This window comes from Oncorhynchus keta, chromosome 29 (genome assembly GCF_023373465.1).
Source record: "Oncorhynchus keta strain PuntledgeMale-10-30-2019 chromosome 29, Oket_V2, whole genome shotgun sequence".
NCBI lineage: Eukaryota > Metazoa > Chordata > Actinopteri > Salmoniformes > Salmonidae > Oncorhynchus > Oncorhynchus keta.
In genome coordinates this window covers 31,424,020-31,444,944 of record NC_068449.1, presented here as the reverse complement: position 1 = coordinate 31,444,944, position 20,925 = coordinate 31,424,020, and the positions used below count along the sequence as shown (strand labels likewise).

The 20,925-nt window shown below is 41.5% G+C and overlaps 1 protein-coding gene across 1 annotated transcript; it reads right to left on the bottom strand.

The window, feature by feature from the left end:
- Positions 1-689: 689 nt before the first annotated feature.
- LOC118362713 (TNF receptor-associated factor 3) lies at positions 690-20,893 on the bottom strand. The gene is made up of 12 exons (XM_035743276.2): positions 20,158-20,893; positions 19,935-19,980; positions 16,982-17,256; positions 16,677-16,728; positions 15,934-16,038; positions 15,510-15,674; positions 13,439-13,519; positions 13,191-13,265; positions 12,851-12,943; positions 11,716-11,856; positions 5,561-5,735; positions 690-5,255 (listed from the first exon to the last, which is right to left on the bottom strand). The coding sequence occupies exons 3-12, from the start codon at positions 17,251-17,253 to the stop codon at positions 4,693-4,695; spliced, it is 1,722 nt and encodes a 573-aa protein (XP_035599169.1). The 5' UTR covers positions 17,254-17,256; positions 19,935-19,980; positions 20,158-20,893; the 3' UTR covers positions 690-4,692.
- Positions 20,894-20,925: the final 32 nt, after the last annotated feature.

The following is a 20,925-nucleotide window of genomic DNA, read 5'->3' as shown; positions in this document are numbered from 1 at the left end:
ATCTAGTGGAAGGAGAAGATAGACTTTTTCCTATGAAGCAGTGGTCACCATATCCTGGAGAGCTAGCTACAGTCTGCGCAGACCTTCCCCCCCCATCACTAAACACATCATCAAGACATCAATTAACCAACTTCACTGTAGTTTTCTTGATTCAAAAGAGGCAAGTGTGGCAGACCAGTGTCAGTCATATAATAAAATTAGACAAAGTAGGTATTACGCAGTGGTCTAATGCACCGTACCACAGTGCTAGAGGTGTCAAAACAGACCTTGGTTCAATCCCGGGCTGTATCACAACCGGCCATGATTGGGCGTCTCATAGGGCTCATGTAGACAGTCATTGTAAATAAGAATTTGTTCTTAACTGACTTGCCTAATTAAATAAAGGTTACATTAAAAAATATATATATTATGATTAGAACTTTAAGCAGCCATTCCATCTACACCTCCACATTTTAGCTCCCATTGCTGTCTTGTCAATCTCATTCCATCCCGTGCCTGATCCTCTGGGGTCTGCTTCAAGCTCCCACCACAAGTTGTTTCTCCGGTGCCCGCTTTCCATTGTGTGTTCCAGGATAGAGCTTGCCTGGTGATGTTGGAGGAGGCTTTCAGAGTGTGTGGCCAATCCATCATCTCCTTTGGATCTCCTCCGCCACAGGAACCAAACATCACAGCCAAGAGACAAATTCAAGTTCTTTTTAACTATTTTAATATTACACATTCAAAACATAACTTGTGCAAATAACATTCTCCACCAACCATCACGAAAACAAGTCCACTTTATGTCTCAGCTCAATCAACATGGTTGGAGTGAGGCATTTTGCTTTCCCAACTGTTAAAAAAATAATAATTAGCATGATGCACAGCATCCGTTTTGAACATTACAAAAACAATGTGTAAGGTATTGGTACAAAAAGCAGTATAGAAGTAATTTACAGATCTATATAGATCTTCAGAAATGAAAGGCTATTCCTGTTGACTCCAATGTAGCAGTGGCATTTCTATACCAGTGTGTATACATTCCTTTGTGCCATATGCGTCTGAAATAGCACCTGAATCCCCATGTAAGTGCACTACTTTTGGCCAGCTCTGGGTGCCATTTCAGATGCAGACTTTGCACACTGCCTAAGTACCAGGTCCACTAAAACCAAATCTGAAATAAGAGCCTGCACACAAAACACTACTACTCACACAACGACTGTTAATAAAAGCTTGTCAATCAACAACGTTCTCCAACACCATCACAACACTGGAAACATACATACGTTACATTCTGTACTTTAACAATGCAATAATACGACCAAACTTCACCATCAATGCAAACACAACAAGGTAAAGTATTGTATCTCCTTATCCAACATGTCATGTGGGATTGTCTCTTCCAGCTTTAATTTAGAAATGTTTCATCAAACAAAGTCAAGTCGGAGTTCTCCTTAGTGATATTTGATGTCTCCTGTAATATTTGTCTGTACCTCGACTTGCGTTGGATGATGTGTTGTCCCACTCATGTTCTTCAAGGCAGAAATGATTAATGCCGAAGTAAATTTATTCACTATCTCCATTCTATATGATCTTTAGTTTTGGTAGATTGCCATACATACATACATAATGGGTCCATATAGTTTGATGATGGTTACATCCTGATAACTTGGCTTAGAATGATCCACTCTCCATGCCATTTATACCTATCCCTGCTCTGAGTAGCATAGACATTTTCTAGACTTATACAACGGGTGGGTTTAATCCTGGACACTGATTGGTTAAAACCACATTCAAGCCGGTGTCTATCCCACAAGTTACCACCGGCTAAAACTAGGACGTTAAAATGACTGTTTACTCTGTTCCATCTCACTGCGCAATCCATCGTCTCATCAGCCCAGCCAGACAATTTATTAACTTGTTCTCCACTGTAAAAAGCATCTAGACATTCTCCCATTTCTTTTAGACTAGCAATTGGTTTTCAATAGCAGAGATTTGTATAAACCTTGCGGTCTGACTCTGACATTTGCAACATTGTTTCAATATTGAAATTCGATCTCCAGCTGTCCCATAGCAATGAACCTGTAGGGTCGGGATGAGACAGACAGGCAGACAGCTTTTATCAGCCAGTCGAAATCATGAACCACCATATTTTTTATGGATATATACAAATAAATATCAACAGAAAACAGGTCAAACAAAATGCTGCTAGTTCAGTCTTTCCAGTTTGAAGTGACTAGGTTAGTTGTGTTGTTGGCTAGCTCCTCTGAACAAGTACCCCGACGAGAGAGCACATTTTCTATGCCAGTTGAAATTGAGCATCATTAGCTCATTGTTATGGATGTATCCAAATAACATCACTAGAAAACAGCTTAAACAAATGCAAATGCAGCTACATTGATGTTATTCTAGCTGCACTGTTTGACATGACTGTGTTAGTTGGCTAGCTAGCAAGGGATAAGAATGTTACCAGCCATCAACAAAATCCATAGATTTAGACCAAAAAGACTTAACTGGGTCGTGCCTCTGGCAACCAAACCAATAGAACGAAGGACCAGCTGGCTTGGGTAGCAACCCTAGATTTCTGTCGGGACTATATCTCGTGGAAGAATGAAACAATATGAATAAATTAATCAAAATAACGTTTATGAAAGTATGTCAATCATTATTTGAAAACGTTGGTAACCAGTTGTATAAAAGTGATAAGGCCCTCGAAGACAGTGTTTGGAGGACATATTGGCACGGTTTGCCTAACAACACCCCTGCAAATATATCCTCCAAAAACCAGCTTCGAGGGCATTATCACTTATTAAACCACCATGCTCACTGCTCTATTTAATATTCAGCCTGGTTGCCACTGGTGACCAGGGCTGCGGAGTAAAGGATTACAAAAAAACGGTAACTGTAATCCATTACCAGCAAAAATATTGTAATCAGATTACATCACAGATACTTTTGAAAAACGCTATGATTATTTCGAGGATTACTTATAAATTCAGAAAGGATGTTTGCGAAAAGAAATCTTTGACACTTATTTTTTTCAATGCTGATTTGAATGTCATTGAGGAAACATGTGCACGTTTAAGTTTGTTCCACCTGAGCGAGTCTAACCACAAGTTAGAGACCACTATGCTGACACATCAAATGTTTTCGATGGATCGCTGGAAAAGAGCAGGAATCGGCTTTTGTAGGCCACAGTCCAAGCTGTCTTCCAATGGTGCGACTGCTGTCGGCATCCAAAGATTATACAACTTGAATAAAAGCTTGGAAGTAAGGATGACAGCAGTGATGCTCATTGATGTAAATCACACTGCTTCTCTCTCATTTCGCTATTTGCGACTTACGGATTGTGGATGGCTGTTCACAAATATAAATGGGTATTTGACCCCAATAACGGTTGAATTCAAAAAGTTTAAGATGCATATCAATCATTGCTTTTGAAACCAGTGGACAGCCAGTGAAAACAGCTGCTTAGTGCGGATCCCAGCCTATGGAATAAAAGTGGGGCTTTTATTTCTCAATCTAATTCATGCTGATAAAAAAAATATCCATTGCTTCTTGAGGAATTGAACTTATAAATGCCTCATAAATGTAAACATACACTGTATAGCCTCATAACATGGTTAAAACAATGTTCATATCATGGATGGTCAGTCCTTGCATCCATAGCGGTGTCTTAATCTGAGAGTGGTTACATTTCACCAGGCCCATCCCTCAACTTTTTACCAAAACAGAGGCGGGTTGGGCCATTTTGTTATCGTTTCATCTGTGGATTTGCCCTTTAAACAGCTGCATATTATCGAGATATTAAAGTGTCACCAACAAAAAGGTGAAAACAATTGGCCTACAGCAAATGCCATTCATTTTTCTCATGTAAATAGCACTTTTCAGTAGTGCTCAAAGCATGCCATTCCATGAGTGCAGCATTTATTTTTTTTAACTTGAATCAATGAGCCCAATAACAAAAATCAAACAACAGAGTAGGGCTGGCTAATAAGTCCTTAGTTTTGGGGTTGTGCTCAGGTAAAACAATTTGGCGAATCTATACTTCCATATTTCCACATCCTATTCTTGAAGGTCAAGGGGTATAACATTTATTGGAATGACTGGAAATCTGACAGAGTTAGGTTTTTAATGTAAAGATATAATTTAAATCGTATTATTGTATGTAGTAGAAAGCGATGGGTTGGAAGAAGCCTACATAACCAACCCATAATGTAAAATGTAACATCCATATAACGCCAGCTATGTAAACTTTAACATTGATTTATCCTGCAATAGATGTAGTTCAATTGGTAACATACATTTCTGTCTTCTTCTAATGCCTCTTAAGGGGAAAATAATCTAAAAGTAACAAAGCGTTTGGGTAATCCAAAAGTTACGTTTTTGATTACAATTTTGGAAAGGCAACTAGTAACTAACGGATGATATTTAGAAAGTAACCTACCCAACCCTGCTTGTGACATATCTCCCTTTTTGAAAAATAATCCTCACACCTCTCTGGTGAGCAACAAAGGGACCAAAGGCTACTGCTCGGAGGTCCACTCTGCTCTTTCTACAGGCTTAGGCTACACACTGAGATCTGCAAAGAAACCTTATTCTGCTTCCTTCTTTTTTACTCCATTTCATCTTGCAATCTCGCTCACATAAGGGCACCTTTCCCTCTGACAGATAAAACTGATCCGGATACATCTGCTGTTCTCTACAGACCATAGGTCAGGGGTCAGGGAGGTCAGACGTATCTACTGTGACCTTAATGAAGATGGTATCGTCCTTGATGTAAGTACCGTTCTCCAGCACAGTCTGGGCCACGAACAGCGGGCAGCCTGAGGCTATGTTCATCTCTGCCGTGGGCCGTCTGAAGCTGCTGCTATTGGGGTCTGGTTTAAAGGCATCCCCTAAGTGCTTTCTGGCTGGGCCCTGATCCATCAGCATCAAGGTCACCTTCTGCTTAAAGGGCCAGAGCAGAAGGGCATCGTACTCGCCACGCATCACCACGAAGAACAGCGACAAGTGGGTTCCTTTCCCCATGCCGTCTCCGTTCAGGTAGACCCGGGCACACATCTTGTAGCCAAAGTAGCCAGTGTAGAAAGGCTGGCTGTAGAGAGACAGGGTCTTTGACGCCACGGCTTCTTGTTTCCGCCGCTTGTAGTCACGGATCTTCCAGATGAGCATCCCATTGAAGGAGGCCGTCTCTAGGACCTGGAAGCGCAGGTCCATGTCTGCTAGTCGGATCTCATGGACGCTCAGCATGTCGTCGTGACGGGAGAGCTGTGTCTCTAAAGAACATGCAGAGAAACAAAAGCAAGCTAATGGAATAAGAGCCCTGTATTGTCTGCACCACTCTGGACTGCTCTCTACTCTTGACTAAAAAGCTATTTCATTTTTTTTTAAATGTTCAATGATTTCTTTGCTCATAATGTCGTTTCAGACTTTGAGTATAACAGATTGGTCCAATGTCACATTACACTTTGAGAAACTCCTAAATGCGAGTTACACATGATTACAGGTTTTAGTGGCAGTGAAGTGCTAAAGAGCATTCACAAGACAAGTGTTGAGAACCAGAGAATTCGAGGCAACTCACCTAGTGTGTGTGTGGCTGGGTTGGCCCCGCCCCGCCCTCCTTCTAGAGTGGCGACTCTGGAGCGGATGCTCTCCACGGTTCCTCGGAGGGTCTCCACCTCCTCTCGGACAGACCTCAGAGACCTCAGCTCCAGCTCCATCTCCAGAAGCTTCTCAGAGTGGGAACTCATCAACTCCTACATGGAGGAACAATCACACACACACGCACGCAGTTACACACACTTCCATATAGGGCGGCTCGATCAATCAAATTTTAATCAAAATTGCGATGTTGACATGTGCAATATCGCACGAGGCTTCGATATTTAGAAAGTGCCACGTAGCCGTCCGTAAAGACACTTTTTAAAACCGATTTCTCTCGCAGCCTCTCCTCTTTTGTCCGCTTCCCAATCACACACACACACCAAGCCCCACCCCCTGTCACTCAAGCAGGCAGAGTTCCTCACACTCGAGATGCACTCTGCTAGAGATATTAGAAAAGGAGATAAGAATCACTGCGGGAAATGAATGGAGAAACGTATAACGCGCCACCCAGCAGACTGTTGACCAATAACGTTCACGTTGCCATGCTGTGTCTCGGCAGTTGCTAAACTAATCTTCACGCAATCCCTTAAAAGTCAGGGTAAATTACGTAATGTCACGATTTCAAGACCTGTTCTAACACTGCCATACATCTACAGAGCAAGGATAACTTGACTTTCAAGTGCAAGTGGGAGGGATTATGGAGATGTAGACGTGGCTCTGATTGGGCAATTATGACCCTGTAATAACCAATTAGATCAACTTAAGGATATATTTCAACCTAGGTCCACAACGTCTCGACCCTCCAACAATTAATTCTATACTAAAAATGTATACAGCAATACAATATTTCAGAGAATAAAGGAGCTTGAACTCTTGCTAGAACAAGAGAGAGGGAAGAGGAGGTGAATTAAGTTTCTAATGAGGAAGAGGATAAACACGATGGAAGACAAATATGTCGCTTGATATACACTGTGTACAAAACATTAGGAACACCTTCTTAATATTAAGTTACGCCCTCTGAACAGCATGGACTCTACAACGTGTCAAAAGCGTTCCACAGGGATTCTGGCCCATGTTGACTCCAATGCTTCCCACAGTTGTGTCAAGTTGACTGGATGTCCTTTGGGTGGTGGACCATTCTTGATACACACGGGAAACTGTTGAGCGTGAAAAACCAAGCAGCGTTGCAGTTCTTGACATAAACCGTTACGCCTGGCACCTACTACCATACTCCGTTCAAAACACACTTCAAATATTTTGCCTTGCCCGTTCACCCACTGAACGGCACACATACACAACCCATGTGTCAATTGTCTCAAGGCTTCAAAAATACCCTCCCCTTCATCTACACTGACTGAAGTGGATTTAACAAGTGACGTCAATAAGGGATCATAGCTTTCACCTGGTCAGTCGGTCATGGAAAGAGCAGGTGTCCTTAATGTTTTGTACACTCAGTACTATTAGGCGTAGCCTATAGCCCTACTTTCCGAAACTGAACTGAGTGATATATTATTTGATATATTACTTCTTTCAAGGACGCAGAAGTTGAAGGAGTCTATTAAAGAGGCAGGAATGCAGGACTCCTTCGAACAGTTGAGCCCCGAGGCAAAGGCATTCTGCAGGACTCAAGTGAAACATGCAATGCTCAAAAACAAGAGGGAGAAGATTCACAAAAGAGATTAAAAGGAGTTTCCCCTCCAATCACTACACCACAGCCCAAATTGCTACAAGGAGCTGAGGAAGACATTCTCCCTAGCAACCTTGCGTTTGTGTCCTCAGCCAAATGAAGAGGAGCACAGCGCATGACCACTGAAGAAAGAAGGTGCATACTTGTCCTTGATGAGATAACAGTTAAAGATCATCTTGATTACAACAAGAGTCGATGGGGTCTGTTAAGACAACAACAAAAAAAGCCTGCCAGACAGGATCTATGAACACCAGCCTAACGGAAAAGGGGAAACAGGTAGGCCTATATCATGTCTTCTTTACTTACCTATCATCAAGACAACAAAAAAAAAAAGAGAACAACCACCTAAACTAACCGAAGGGACAACCACTTATACTAATGCACTCCTACTTTTACAGCCAATAGGTTACTTAGTTTCCAAATCTACCATGCCCAGTGACCGTATGTATAGTCTCCCTATAGGAGGGTGCAGTTCATCTCCTTGATGATGTTGGACTGGGTGGAAGGAACACTCTCTCTATAGCCTAGAGCTCTTGCTTGACCCCGCTGTTTTTGACACCTGCTAAATCACACCTTGACGCATATTCAGGAATCATTTGAGTGAAAGCAGTAACTTGTGATCAGCGGGTCCAACAATGTGAAGGCCTTGAAGGATCTTGGTGCTTCCCTAGAACACAAGGACAGAGGTCGCACACAGCCCACTGCATAAACATTGGTCGACTCGTCCCCCCGTCATCTACCTCGTCTCTTTAAAATATGCCAGAGAAACTTTAAAAAGCATGGCCTAGAAGTAATTACAGCTTAGTTCATGTAATAGATGATTACAAGTGGCTAATTATACTATCGCTTATTGAGGTTCAATAGGTTAAATCACTATATTTCTGTCCCGATAGGAGTCTGGACATCAGTTTTTGTGGCGGCACATCAAAATGTTTTACAACATTGATAAAACAAACAGCTTGAAGCTTTGCTCCTGAGCTAACAGACCGACACATCCACCTGCCAAAATGAAGGTTCGGGCTGGCAACTCAAATCTTCAGCCATTCTGTTACTGCAGGTAGGCCTTCACATATCTCACTTATCAAACAATGCCGATGCACACTGTCAATATAATGCAGAATGTTGCTGACTGGATCAACTGTATTACCTACCAATCTACACTGAACTAAAATAGAAATGCAACAACTTCAAACATTTTACTGAGTTTCAGTCACATATATCATTAAGCCTTACTCTATGGATTTCATATGACTGGGAATACGGATATGGATCTGTTGGTCTCATAACTTTAAAAAAAAGGGGGGCGTGGACCAGTCAGTATCTGGTGTGACCTCCATTTGCATCATGCAGTGCGACACATCTCCTTCACATAGAGTTGATCAGGCTGTTTGATTGTGGCCTGTGGAATGTTGCCCCACTCCTCTTCAATGGCTGTGTGAAGTTGCTGGATATTTGGGGGGGCAGGAACACGCTGTTGTACACGTCGATCCAGAGCATCCCAAACATGCTCAATGGGTGACATGTCTGGTAAGTATGCAGGCCATGGAAGAACTGGGACATTTTCAGCTTCCATGAATTATGTACAGACCCTTGTGACATGGGGCTGTGGATTATAATGCCGAAACATGAGGCGGTGACGGCGAATGAATGACATGACAACGGGCATCAGGATCACGTCACCTCTGTGCATTCAAATGGCCATCGATAAAATGCAATTGTGTTTGTTGTCTATAGCTTATGCTTGCCCATATCATAACCCCACCTCGACCATGGGGCACTCCGTTCACATCAGCAAAACACTCTCCCACACGATGACATACAAGTTGTCTGCCATCTGCCCGGATCAGTTGAAACCGGGATTAATCCGTGAAGAGCACACTTCTCCAGCGTGCTAGTTGCCATTGAAGGTGAGGATTTGCCCAATGAAGTCGGTTACGATGCCGATCTGCAGTCAGGTCAAGACCCTGGTGAGGACGAGCATGCAGATGAGCTTCACAGACAGTTTGTGCAGAAATTCTTCGGTTGTGGAAATCCACAGATTCATCAGCTGTCCGGGTGGCTGGTCTCAGATAATCTCGCAAGTGAAGAAGCTGGACGTGGAGGTCCTGGGCTGGCGTGGTTACACGTGGTCTGCGGTTGTGAGGCCGGTTGGACGTACTGCCAAATTCTCTAAAACAACATTGGAAAGGGGGATACCTACTCAGTTGTACAACTGAATTGCATTCAACTGTAATGTGTCTTCCGCATTTAACTCAACCCCTCTGAACCAGAGAGGAGCGGGGGGCTGCCTTAAAAAAAAAAAAAAAATCGACAGGAGGCGGCTTATGGTAGTGAAATTAAAATGATATTCTCTGGCAACAGCTCTGGTGGACATTCTTGCAGTCAGCATGCCAATTCCACACTCCCCCAAAACTTGAGACATCTGTGACCTCCATCCCATACGGTCTCCCATCGACACCACTTGAACAGGTGTGTAAGAGTAGTTTATAGTGCAGGAGATACACAATTAATTTCACTCTGTGAAATTTAGTGACATAATTGATAACGAGAAACACAATGATTGGCCACATTTTGTTGTGTAGCGTTGTACTCATATGACTACGAATAATTCTATATGAATAATTACATAAATCAGTCAAACTGTAAAAAAGTGATTCATTTAGAGAATGTGATCCTTTATCTCAACAATATACCAAAGCAATTGAGAAAAAAATGAATGTTACTAATATGGTTGATGTCACCCCTCTAAAAGGAAGAGATCAGTGACAGCCGTCGAGGCAGAGGCGCAAGCGTATGCGGCTGGTTGGGTGGCCCGGAAGCTGTCCCTGGATGGAGACCTAGGGAATTGGGACAGGCGTGGTGACCTAGTCGACCAGAGGAGAGGACCACTCCTATGCAGCCCAGCAAGGAGCACATTCATACAGCACAAAAGATTCACGGACACAGCAAATCTAAAATCAGGCCTTCAAATGTGTTATTCTGCACTATAGAAAAATAGAAAATCCAATCACACACATTTGTCAGAGAAAAACATAAAATAATAAAAAGCACACTTACAAAATCACAAAGACACATTCACTGCACAACACACAGACCAGCCAAAGCATGTCACCCTGCTTTCAGAGCAGTAGTGTGCCATGTGTCGAATCAGTGCAGAGCTGCGCAGACAACGCGAAACAATTCATAGGACGAGAGGCAGCCAAGAAAAACTCAAAACTGAAATGTTGGAACAGTGTAGCTTGAAAAAGTAGAAACATTGATGAACCGCCGAACCTTGCACGGTACTTTGCATCTGCAGAAGCAGCACTACTGCTGATGTGATTGGTCTCAAAGAGACGTCGGTCTCAACATATTACAGGTTACATATTATAAGAACAACGTACCCACTCCCAACCTATCACCCGGTCTCCTATCATAGTATCAGAGTTCTGCAGTTCTCTTTAAAATTGCAGTACCACATTGGTACTTACTATGTTTAGATCGTTGTGTCCACTGAGAAAGTATGTGATGATTTTGCTGGCTACTGCTAAGCAGGTGCGGTTCCTTAATCCTTCCACTACCTCATCCTTCTAATATTACCCAACCATGTTGGCTTTGCCAGACCAAGAGCAATGACACCTGAATAACTCAAAAATAATGTTACATGATCTTCCTCAGGTCTGTTTTATTTACATTTCCAGCTAGCTAACTCATTTCGATACGAACACACAACTGACACAATTGACTGCTTTTGCAAAATAGCAGATGACAAACTTCAACAACTCTCCTTTTTTATCAAATTACGACTCAGAAACTCATCCTTGTTCAATTTAACAACATATTTCTACAATTTGATTGTTATGTTTCTGTTGATCACCACTCAACCGAAAAACACATCTTTGCGATTGCACGAATATAGCGCTGATGACTGGTCGTGAGACTGCTGCATTGTTTGTGCAATAGCTTGTTCTTAAAATCAGAGAAGAAAATGCAAAGAATATTCTAAAGTCTTTGTCTGAATGTACCCATCTATATCAATCGAATTAGGGTCCCCCGGGAAACACTGACCAACACTTTGGTTCCTACTCTGTCACAACTATCTCCTCCCTTACTTCCGTTGTCATACCAAACAAAACTGCATTCCATGTTGCTACTGTATTCCAACCATAGCAATAGAATGATCATTCTAATTTTACGTTTCTAACAGTTCACCCAAGTGTTTTGATCTATAAATCGCAATTGCAATAATTGGTACAAAAATCGCAATTAATGTTTTGCATATATCGTGCAGCCCCACTTCCATACATGACAGGACTTTACCTGCAACTGAGAAATAAGTAAATGGGACTGAAGGACAGTGCATTATGTCATGATGCATGTCAAAGACAAGTATTATTATGTATGCCAAAGGCGAGTATTACGTCTTTATTACAAGGTTAGATAATGACACAGAATTGGACCTTTACCTGCATGGTATTGAGCTTCTGGTCCAGCTGTCTATTCTTCTCCCTCATCTCCTCGTAGTGAGACAATGTTTCAGACAGACGGCTGCTCAGGCCCGGCAGAACCTTGTACCGCTCCAGAAGCTCTCCTTTAACATCCTCCACCTAGACAATAAACAATAAAGATTATGAAGGACAACAACCACCCGAGCCACTGCCTGTTCACCCTGCTATCATCCAGAAGGCGTGGTCAGTACAGGTGCATCAAAGCTGGGACCGAGAGACTGAAAAACAGCTTCTATCTCAAGGCCATCAGACTGTAAGTCGCTCTGGATAAGAGCGTCTGCTAAATGACTTAAATGTAAATATGTTAAACAGCCACCACTAACATTGAGTGGCTGCTGCCAACACACTGACTCAACTCCAGCCACTTTAATGATGGGAATTGATGTAAAATATATCACTAGCCACTTTAAACAATGCTACTTAATATAATGTTTACATACGTATACATATGAGATGAGTAATGTAGGGTATATACTGTACTCTATATCATCTACTGCATCTTTATGTAATACATGTATCACTAGCCACTTTAAACTATGCCACTTCGTTTACATACTCATCTCATATGTATATACTGTACTTGATACCATCTACTGCATCTTGCCTATGCCACTCTGTACCATCACTCATTCATATATCTTTATGTACATATTCTTTATCCCTTTACACTTGTGTGTATAAGGTAGTAGTTTTGGAATTGTTAGGTTAGATTACTCGTTGGTTACTGCATTGTCGGAACTAGAAGCACAAGCATTTCGCTACACTCGCATTAACATCTGCTAACCATGTGTATGTGACAAATACAATTTGATTTGTTGTTGTTATTACTGCTTCGTTACCCTGAACTGCAGCAACCATTCAGCCCTGGGGTTAGTTGTTGTTATGAAGTTAGCTGTGTGGTTCATTTAGTTTCAATTCTCCCAATTGATTTCTTTCGGGTACTTCCCAAAATATATTTTGTTGTTAGTGTGTTACATAAATGCACGTACAAAAACGTGTGAATCAACAATTTCATTATGCTGATTCTATAAAATGTTTCCTCTACTTGTACACAGGGCAAATGGTTGTAAAAAATTCAAGGTAATTGCAGTACCTTGGCCTCCAGTGTAGTGTTTCTGGTTGCCATCAACCGCAGGTGTTCAGAGGCAAAGCTAGATTCATGGTCCCTCATGTCTTGGTTGAGACCCTACAGCGGAGCAACAGGGAACATCAGATCAGTAACATACCAGCTTAAAACTACTGTATGCCGTCCTAAATGTGGCCGAGTTGGTGTTCAGTGGGACAGTAGCACCACTTTCTGATGATCACAATAGCAAGACAAAGGAGTAGGAGAGCCATCACAGGGAGTTCATAGTGGCCATGTTATTAGAACTTCTATTAAGCACATTATTATTAATAACATTTCTAACAGTCATAGTAACATGAAGGCTGACCTTGAAATTGCATCCAAAGCGGATAAAAGAGCAGGTGACATGAGCCTTGGGACACTCATGTTGATGACTCGTCAGCTGAGAGTAGAGAAACACATTCAGGTTCAATCATTTCCTTCTGCGTCAAGCATTGAAATGAGCAACACAAAAACTAAAACGATGTTTATCCATCTGATGAGAAGTGGAAAGATGACCCTTCTTGTTTGCAATGAATACAATTTATATTACGAAAATGTAAATGAACTCCTTACTTTGCTCCGTAAGATGGAGGGGAAAGTACAATGATTGGGGCAGGCCACCGGAAATGAAGGACAAACGGTGTCTTTGTGTTTCTGAAAAAGTGATCAAGTAAAAGAGAAATTGGCACTATGGAAAGAAAATACACCTAGTAAATATTCACACAAAAAACATTGAACACAAATACTGAACTGGCTCTACAACATCAATAATCAATGATATTGTTTAGGGAAGTAACAGTGTTGTTATAGTCAGTGATTAAGGTGGACTTAAATACATGCCAGTACCAGAACGACAGTGAGAAGGTCAATTCTGGTGACTTTTTAAAAATACATTCTACTCCAAAATTCATGAAAATGTAATGATGTTAACATCTGAAATATAACTGATGTGCGCCACTGCACTGTAGGGAGATGATGAGGAGCAAGTAGTGGCTGTGCGCTCATGGCTCTCATTCACACCACTGTTTCCTTCAAAGATACCTTGTAACGTGTCACTGATCTTAAAGGGATAGTGCAACATTTGGCAATTAAGCCCCTTTTCTACTTACCCAGAGTCAGATGAACTCATGGATACCATGTGTATGTCTCTGCGTGCAGTTTTAACGGTGCTAGGTTCACTAGCATGCTAGCTGTTCCCATAGACTTCCAGTCATTGCGCTAATACTAGTTAGTAATTGTGCAAACGCTAGTCAGCAACTTCTTTCAAACTGCAGTCATATTTTTGGGCTGCCTCTGCTAAATGAATGTACGGGAAACGCTGCAGTACTTATTTTGGGTGCCGGTCCTCTTTATATCCTTTTATACAGTATGTTGTTGTCTTAGGTCTCTCTTGGCGTGATGTGTGTTTTGTCCTATATTTATATGTTATTTATATTTTATTCCCAGCCCCCGTTCCGCCAGGAGGTCTTTTTGCCTTTTGGTAGGACGTCATTGTAAATAAGAATTTGTTCTTAAATGACTTGGTGCCAGTACTAATTATATTTAAAGAGTGAAATAAAAATATTGATTCATGCAGTACTGCCACTCAGGTAAAAAAAGAAATAAAAAAATAATCATGTTCATGTTGTAAATGACAATGCGTTGTAAATGTTCATATGTGCGCAGTGCTCAGCTGTTGGCTAGAAATTTATGCTGGTGCTGTTATGTGCATCCCATCCTGCTGGGGTCTCTGTCCTCATCCTTCAGCCTTAGTAATGTAATATAGAATACGCTTATCCAGAGCGACTTAGGTAAGACAACCACATATCAGTCGCATATTGCTGAAATTATTTTCAATACTTCCTAAACAAACACAATAGCCTATAATTCTGTGCACAAACATTTGCACGGACTGGACAGGAGTGATTTTTATTGGGAAGGGACAAGAAAGTTCCCGGGGTGATATAACTGTTGTGAGATCAGGACAATTCAGGGGGAAAAAATGACAGGACAAGGGACAGGAATTAATTTTCACTCCCGTGTCAACCTCTAGTCTGTGGTAAACACAGGATTAGGAGATCTTATATGTTTTCTTCTATGAGATAAACTTCAGCAAACAACACATTTTGTGAATTTTTGAATAATTTATGTAATCACATAAAGGCTTCGTAATTGATAAAGGTCATGTTATCGGACTGCTATTATCTCACATAACAAAACGTATAAGATCTCCAAAGCCTGTGTTGACCTCATTTTCGGCGATTATTCAAAAAGCCTATTCTTTCACCATTCATATTTCCCATAGGGATGGCTGAACAAACCAGAGGCAACTCATTTCCGGGTTCTAGGACTACAATCTGATGAGCTCTATTATAAATCAGATCACATTATGACGTCATGATGTGGACCAAAAGTTCCATACCACCTGAACAGGCTTAAATTCCAGGTATTTTTATTTATTTTTTTTCTACACAGAAAGGGCATTATCATTATTCAATCATTATTTCAAAATGTCAGGGTGTTATTTCGACCTCGTAGTGTGTAAATATATATTTTTTTTAAAGCAGGAAACTCATGTTTAAACTTCCCCCTTAAAGACAAAATAGTCTATAGGAGGTGCAGGTTTGGTGAGCACCGGCCCAACTCCAGTAGTAGTTCTAATTACCTGTAACTCAGTCATGGCCATCTTCTGCATGCAGAATTCACAGGTGGTCTCCCTGTGTTTACATTTCCAACTCAAATGTTCAGGAATGTCTTTGCGCATCATCTTCTCTTTGCACTTTCCCAAAGGGCATGGCACCTCAAAATACGGACACACATTTAAATGATCCTGGTAAAAAGAAAAAAAATACATTGAAGGAAAAGGAATCATGAGTGTAAAGAAAATGTTACGTATTATTATAGTAATTCATAACAGTTGATGGGAAATGTCCAACCAATGTGACGAGCATCAAGGAGAATTGTGGACAAACATTTTTCTAAAACGGCCATTCAAAAATGGGTGGATCTTTTGCAGTTCAGAGTTTGAATACCGACGGCGTGCATTGTGCAACAATGGGACGTTTTATTTCCCCCAGTCAGACACTTACCATGACCTGCTGTAAACTGATCTTCTCCTTACAGCCGTTCTTTTCACTCCTGCAGTACACTCTCAGAGCCATGATCTCTCTATGGCAGCATACGTCACGGAAGACCTGACAAAACACACCCACACACACACACAACACGATTGTCACTGATTATGTTCAAGGCCACTTAGAATGGGTATACAGCAGAGATGGGCAACTTTGATGGGAATGGGGGCCACCAAAAAACTGAACTCATCATGGCGGGCTTCAGTGGCTCGTGGGTCTGCGTACCCACATCCATACCCACACACGCAGTCAGATGACGTTTTAAATGTTATTTAGTGCAATTCTACACATTCTGCCATGGGGCGTAGAGAAAATGTTGCTGTTTTTAAAGCAACTTTACCATGGGTGTAGAGAAGATCTTGCCACTTTTATAACTCATTTCCTGCAATTCTACTCATTTTGCCATAGGGTAGAGAGAAATGTTTGCAGATTTGAATTGATATCTGAATGAGTAACTAATAAACTGAATGGGTTTAGATCGCTCGCTAAACTAACTTATCAATTTAAAAAAACGTTAGCTGATATGGGCTAATTGAGTGCACAACCAAATTTCGAAATGTACCTTGTGTATTCTACTATTTTAACTCTCAACAGTTAGTTGAGACCCTGACTGAGTTAAAAATAAACTTTCATTTTTTCCCCCCTTGGGGATGGTATATAGGGGTGATGATAGTGATGCAAATCATTTTCAGTCTTACCTTGTCTTTGAACAGAGGTTCCTTATCTTCTGGACATACTGGATTCGGTTTGCTGTAAAGTAGATTTAACTAATAATTTATGTCCAATCAAGCATCCTATTAACAACTAGTGGCCAATGACTTCATTATTCCTCCATCATCACATGATCATTGAATGACAAACCAATCTTACCAGAAAGACAGCTGACATATCAAACACACTGACAAGAAGACATTTCTGTAATTTCTCAACTGTAATTTCCTAAAAAATAAACATACCCATTCATTCTCACATTCAGGATGAATATCAAATCTCTTCTCCTCACCTTAGCTGATCAGAGATACAGGTTTCACAGAACCTGTGTCCGCATTCTGTCTGCCTGGGGTTGCAGAGCACCAGCTTGCAGGACTCACAGCAGTACTTGGGTTCCGGGGTGGCTACGAAGTGGTCCCTGAAGCCCCCGTGCTGGGGTAGGAAGCCTGCCACGTGGTCGCTGGGCCAGGGGCGCTGGGCCAGGGAGAGAGCGGCCAGGGAGAGAGCGCATTGCTGGAGGGGGATCTGCAGCTCCCGCCCGTCCGCATTCCGCCCTGCTGACATGACCTGGGGAGGGCACACACACACACACAGACAGACATGTGGTGAGAGATGTTTCATAAAATGTACAGTTGCAACATACAGGACAAACACAACATGGTGTTTCAGCTGAGGCTGTGTGTGTTAATGCTGAGCATTCATTGCCACATCAACAGCTCACGACTGTCAGGCCAAGCCTTGGGAAACCCCTTTATAACAGGCATAGCTAACTGGGTCTAATTTTATCCCCGCTCTGACTCGGAGCAGAGTGGAGTGCACTAGCAGGAAGGCCTGGGACTGGAATAAAACATCCCCAAAATTAGATAGAGAGGACAGAACTTAATCTAGACTGAACCAAGCCTTTATTATTGACTTGCCAAAACATTATTCACTTTAGGAGTGTAAGCAGTCTAGGCTAGAACATCCTTCAATTGACATCAATCCCATGTAAGTACAGCATACACCATCACCCCCCCCAAAAAAACTTCTACTAGTTAAAATGGAGAACTGAGAAGATTTCCAGCTTCTCGGGAACCTAACTCTGAACTAATGACTGAACCATCAGGTCTACATCCTGTTACACATTGTTCAAATGACTCATTCATATAGTACAACTGAACCCATTCAGACTGACACTGGTTAGGATATGGCCACTTCTACAACTCTGCCCTCAACGTTGAAAGTCCATCCAACCATCATCACTGGACGAGCAAATGGACTAGGCCTAGACTACTCGCTGACCAGTTCATGTGGTTCGCAAGGGACTTCCTGGGATATTCAAGGGGCTTTTCCACATGCCTGTCCCTGTCCATCACCACTGACTGACTACACATACAAACTTAGTACTCTCTCTCACACACACACACACACACACACACACACACACACACACACACACACACACACACACACACACACACTCTAGATAAAAGCTGTCAGCAAAAGTTAGAAATGTAGATTGGTTAGGCTAGATAGATATCTTTGTTATCTCCTACCTACAGTAACGCATATAGTACATTTGAGATTGTGTCGGGTACATTTGGTCCAGGGACGAGATTAGTCAGGTCTATCTTCCTTGACAGGAAATCTGTTTCTGATGAAACGCTGAGCATGATGTAAAATTGGGTATTTCCCCTGTTAAATGCACTCACTGATAGGTTTACATGGAGAATGTCCGACATCTTTTGAGAAACAGGCTCATTATTCTACCGTATTTAAACCTGGTCATAATGCTTGATGCTGAAAGGACACATTGTGTCTAACAGTGAGTGGAGGAAGAAAAAAGACGAGGGAAATCAGTTACATGTCATAGTTTCTCAGGCGAGATCCTCTCATATGGCCATGAAATGCAACGAGCTATCTATTCTACTCAGACAATATAGGTACAGAGGGCATTCTCTCCACTCCCATTATACAGATGTAGCCAAGTCTTGTTATGCTGGTTGAGTAACATGACATCACAAAACAAAAACGAAACAAGTAGGGGAATTCTCTGAGTGACCTTTCATTGCACTTAGGTTTGGCACAATTACCATAACCATGTAACTACTGGTATGGATAAAGACCACCATGAAAATAAAATAACAGCCATCATGACTATATATATATATATATATATATATTTTTTTTTTTTAATTGTGTGGAATTAACAGCTAACTGAAGACTGGATGGCTGGGCATTCAGGTAGTTGAGTCGGTTAATGCTGTAACATGGACTATGCAACATGATTAAACATTGTTGCTCTTTGCTGAAACAAGCAAAATGTTGTAGCAAATGAGTCTTCAGTTGTCTAAGCAATACCCCCCTCCCAGCAGAAACACATGCAGTCAGGAGAGAAAATGTGCGTCTGTTATAACAGTAACCGCGATCATTTGGCCGACCAATTACCGTCATCCAAAATTCCTATGACCGTCACAGCCCTAATTGCTCTAAATCAGATCAGAGTGTGTTGGTCACATACACAGATTTGCAGATGTTATCGCAGGTGCAGCGAAATGCTCGTGTTTCAAGCTACATGGAACACTATAACCTGAAAGCAAGAGAACTTGGAAACAGGTGAATCTTCCCAGAACAGATTAATGTTTTTCTGATCAGTGATCTTAGACCTGGCCAATCAGAAATGTGATTCTGTTAAAGAATGTTTTCAATGTTTCATATGCATACAGGCATACCGTTTGGCATGTCTCAAAGGCATTATTGACATATGATAAGCATATATTTCAATACAAATATATTTTTGCACCCAATATTTACTATTACCAGACTGTTCACCGTGTCTGATAATAGAAACCACCCTCCAAAATAGAAAATCATGCAAATGACTTGAGGTACATTTTTGGACAACCAATTTGTCATAACTGCAATTAATGTAATGCACATGCATTGGTGTAAAACGGAAGATCTTATAATATGTCATGTTAACGTAAAATGACATGACAAGGTGGAATAATACATATTTAGAATATGCCATTATTGGTTTATCTTCACCATGGTTTAGATGGCTGAGTGTAGGCAATTCAGTGCACCACAATGGATGTTTTAAATGACCTCATACCCCAATTTGAAGCCTCCCTAGCCCCACACACATGTTTTGGCTCACAACTGCATGGCTCCTCAACATGTTGCAATCTACAGACAGACATAGCTACATAAAAGTCTAATTCACTATAATATCGTTAGCTTTCCCGTCTAGCAACAATACTTACATGAATCAGATATAACGTGGGCCAACGCAACGCCGTTTTCCAGGAGCTACAATGTTACAAATGGAGCTTCGATGAATGGCACGTTCATCAACACCACAATGCAACCGCTTACAATGAAAACGACCAAACACTGCCGGTTTTAAAACAGGCAGCTAGAGGCTTTTGATCGGTAGCTGACATTTTAAAAACAGAATGTTAAAAGGAAATGTACTAAAATCCATACGGGAATATAGCAGAAAAAGCAGCCGCTGCTGACTTGCTCTTGTCTTGATGTCTAGTGGTTGGAAAGCCCCCTTTGCTTTGGTCTTACTTCCTCAGGAAATCCCCGTCAAGAAGAAAAAAATGGTAGTCGGCCAGTGGTAGAGGCCATGATGTGTTGTATGGTATTTCCGCTAGATGGCAGTGTCATCATCACCATCAAGTGTACTACGGGAATTGCTGTCAGATATACAAACGTGGGACATTTTACTGTTTGTAATGGTCTGTACCCATCACTTACAGCACATGAGTCACTTCCTCCTATTCAGTAAAACATTTATTTTCTCCTCCTGTCCTGAAACAATACTTGATCCTTCTTCAGCAAAGGCATTTATTTAAAAATAACCTTTAACCAAGTCAGTTAAGCACAAATTCTTATTTACGATGACGGCCTCCCCCGGCCAAACCCTATAACGATGTTGCGCCAATTGTGTGCCGCCCTATGGGACTCCCAATCACAGCCTGTTGTGATACAGCCTGGAATCGAACCAGGGTCTGTAGTTACACTTCTAACACAGTTGCAGTGCCTTACACCGCTGCACCACTGGGGAGCCCCATTCCTTGAACTGTTCATCACAAAATCAACAAGGTTTTCACTGTTGGTCTTTTATAGTATGGTGCATAACCCCACATCAGACACAATATTGAAGCAGCTTAAAACACACAATTGAAATATTTATGACAAAATGTGTGCTGAAAGACAGAACAAGAGTGCCTGTCTGTTTGTGCTATT

Bases quoted from the DNA above. Each gene is read 5' to 3' on its own strand.
- LOC118362713 (XM_035743276.2), bottom strand. From the start codon at position 17,253: ATGTCAGCAGGGCGGAATGCGGACGGGCGGGAGCTGCAGATCCCCCTC. The intron at 15,675-15,933 runs GTAAGTGTCTGA...TCTTTTTACCAG, and splicing joins TCAGTTTACAGCAGGTCATG to GATCATTTAAATGTGTGTCC. The intron at 12,944-13,190 runs GTCAGCCTTCAT...GCTCCGCTGTAG, and splicing joins GCTTTGGATGCAATTTCAAG to GGTCTCAACCAAGACATGAG.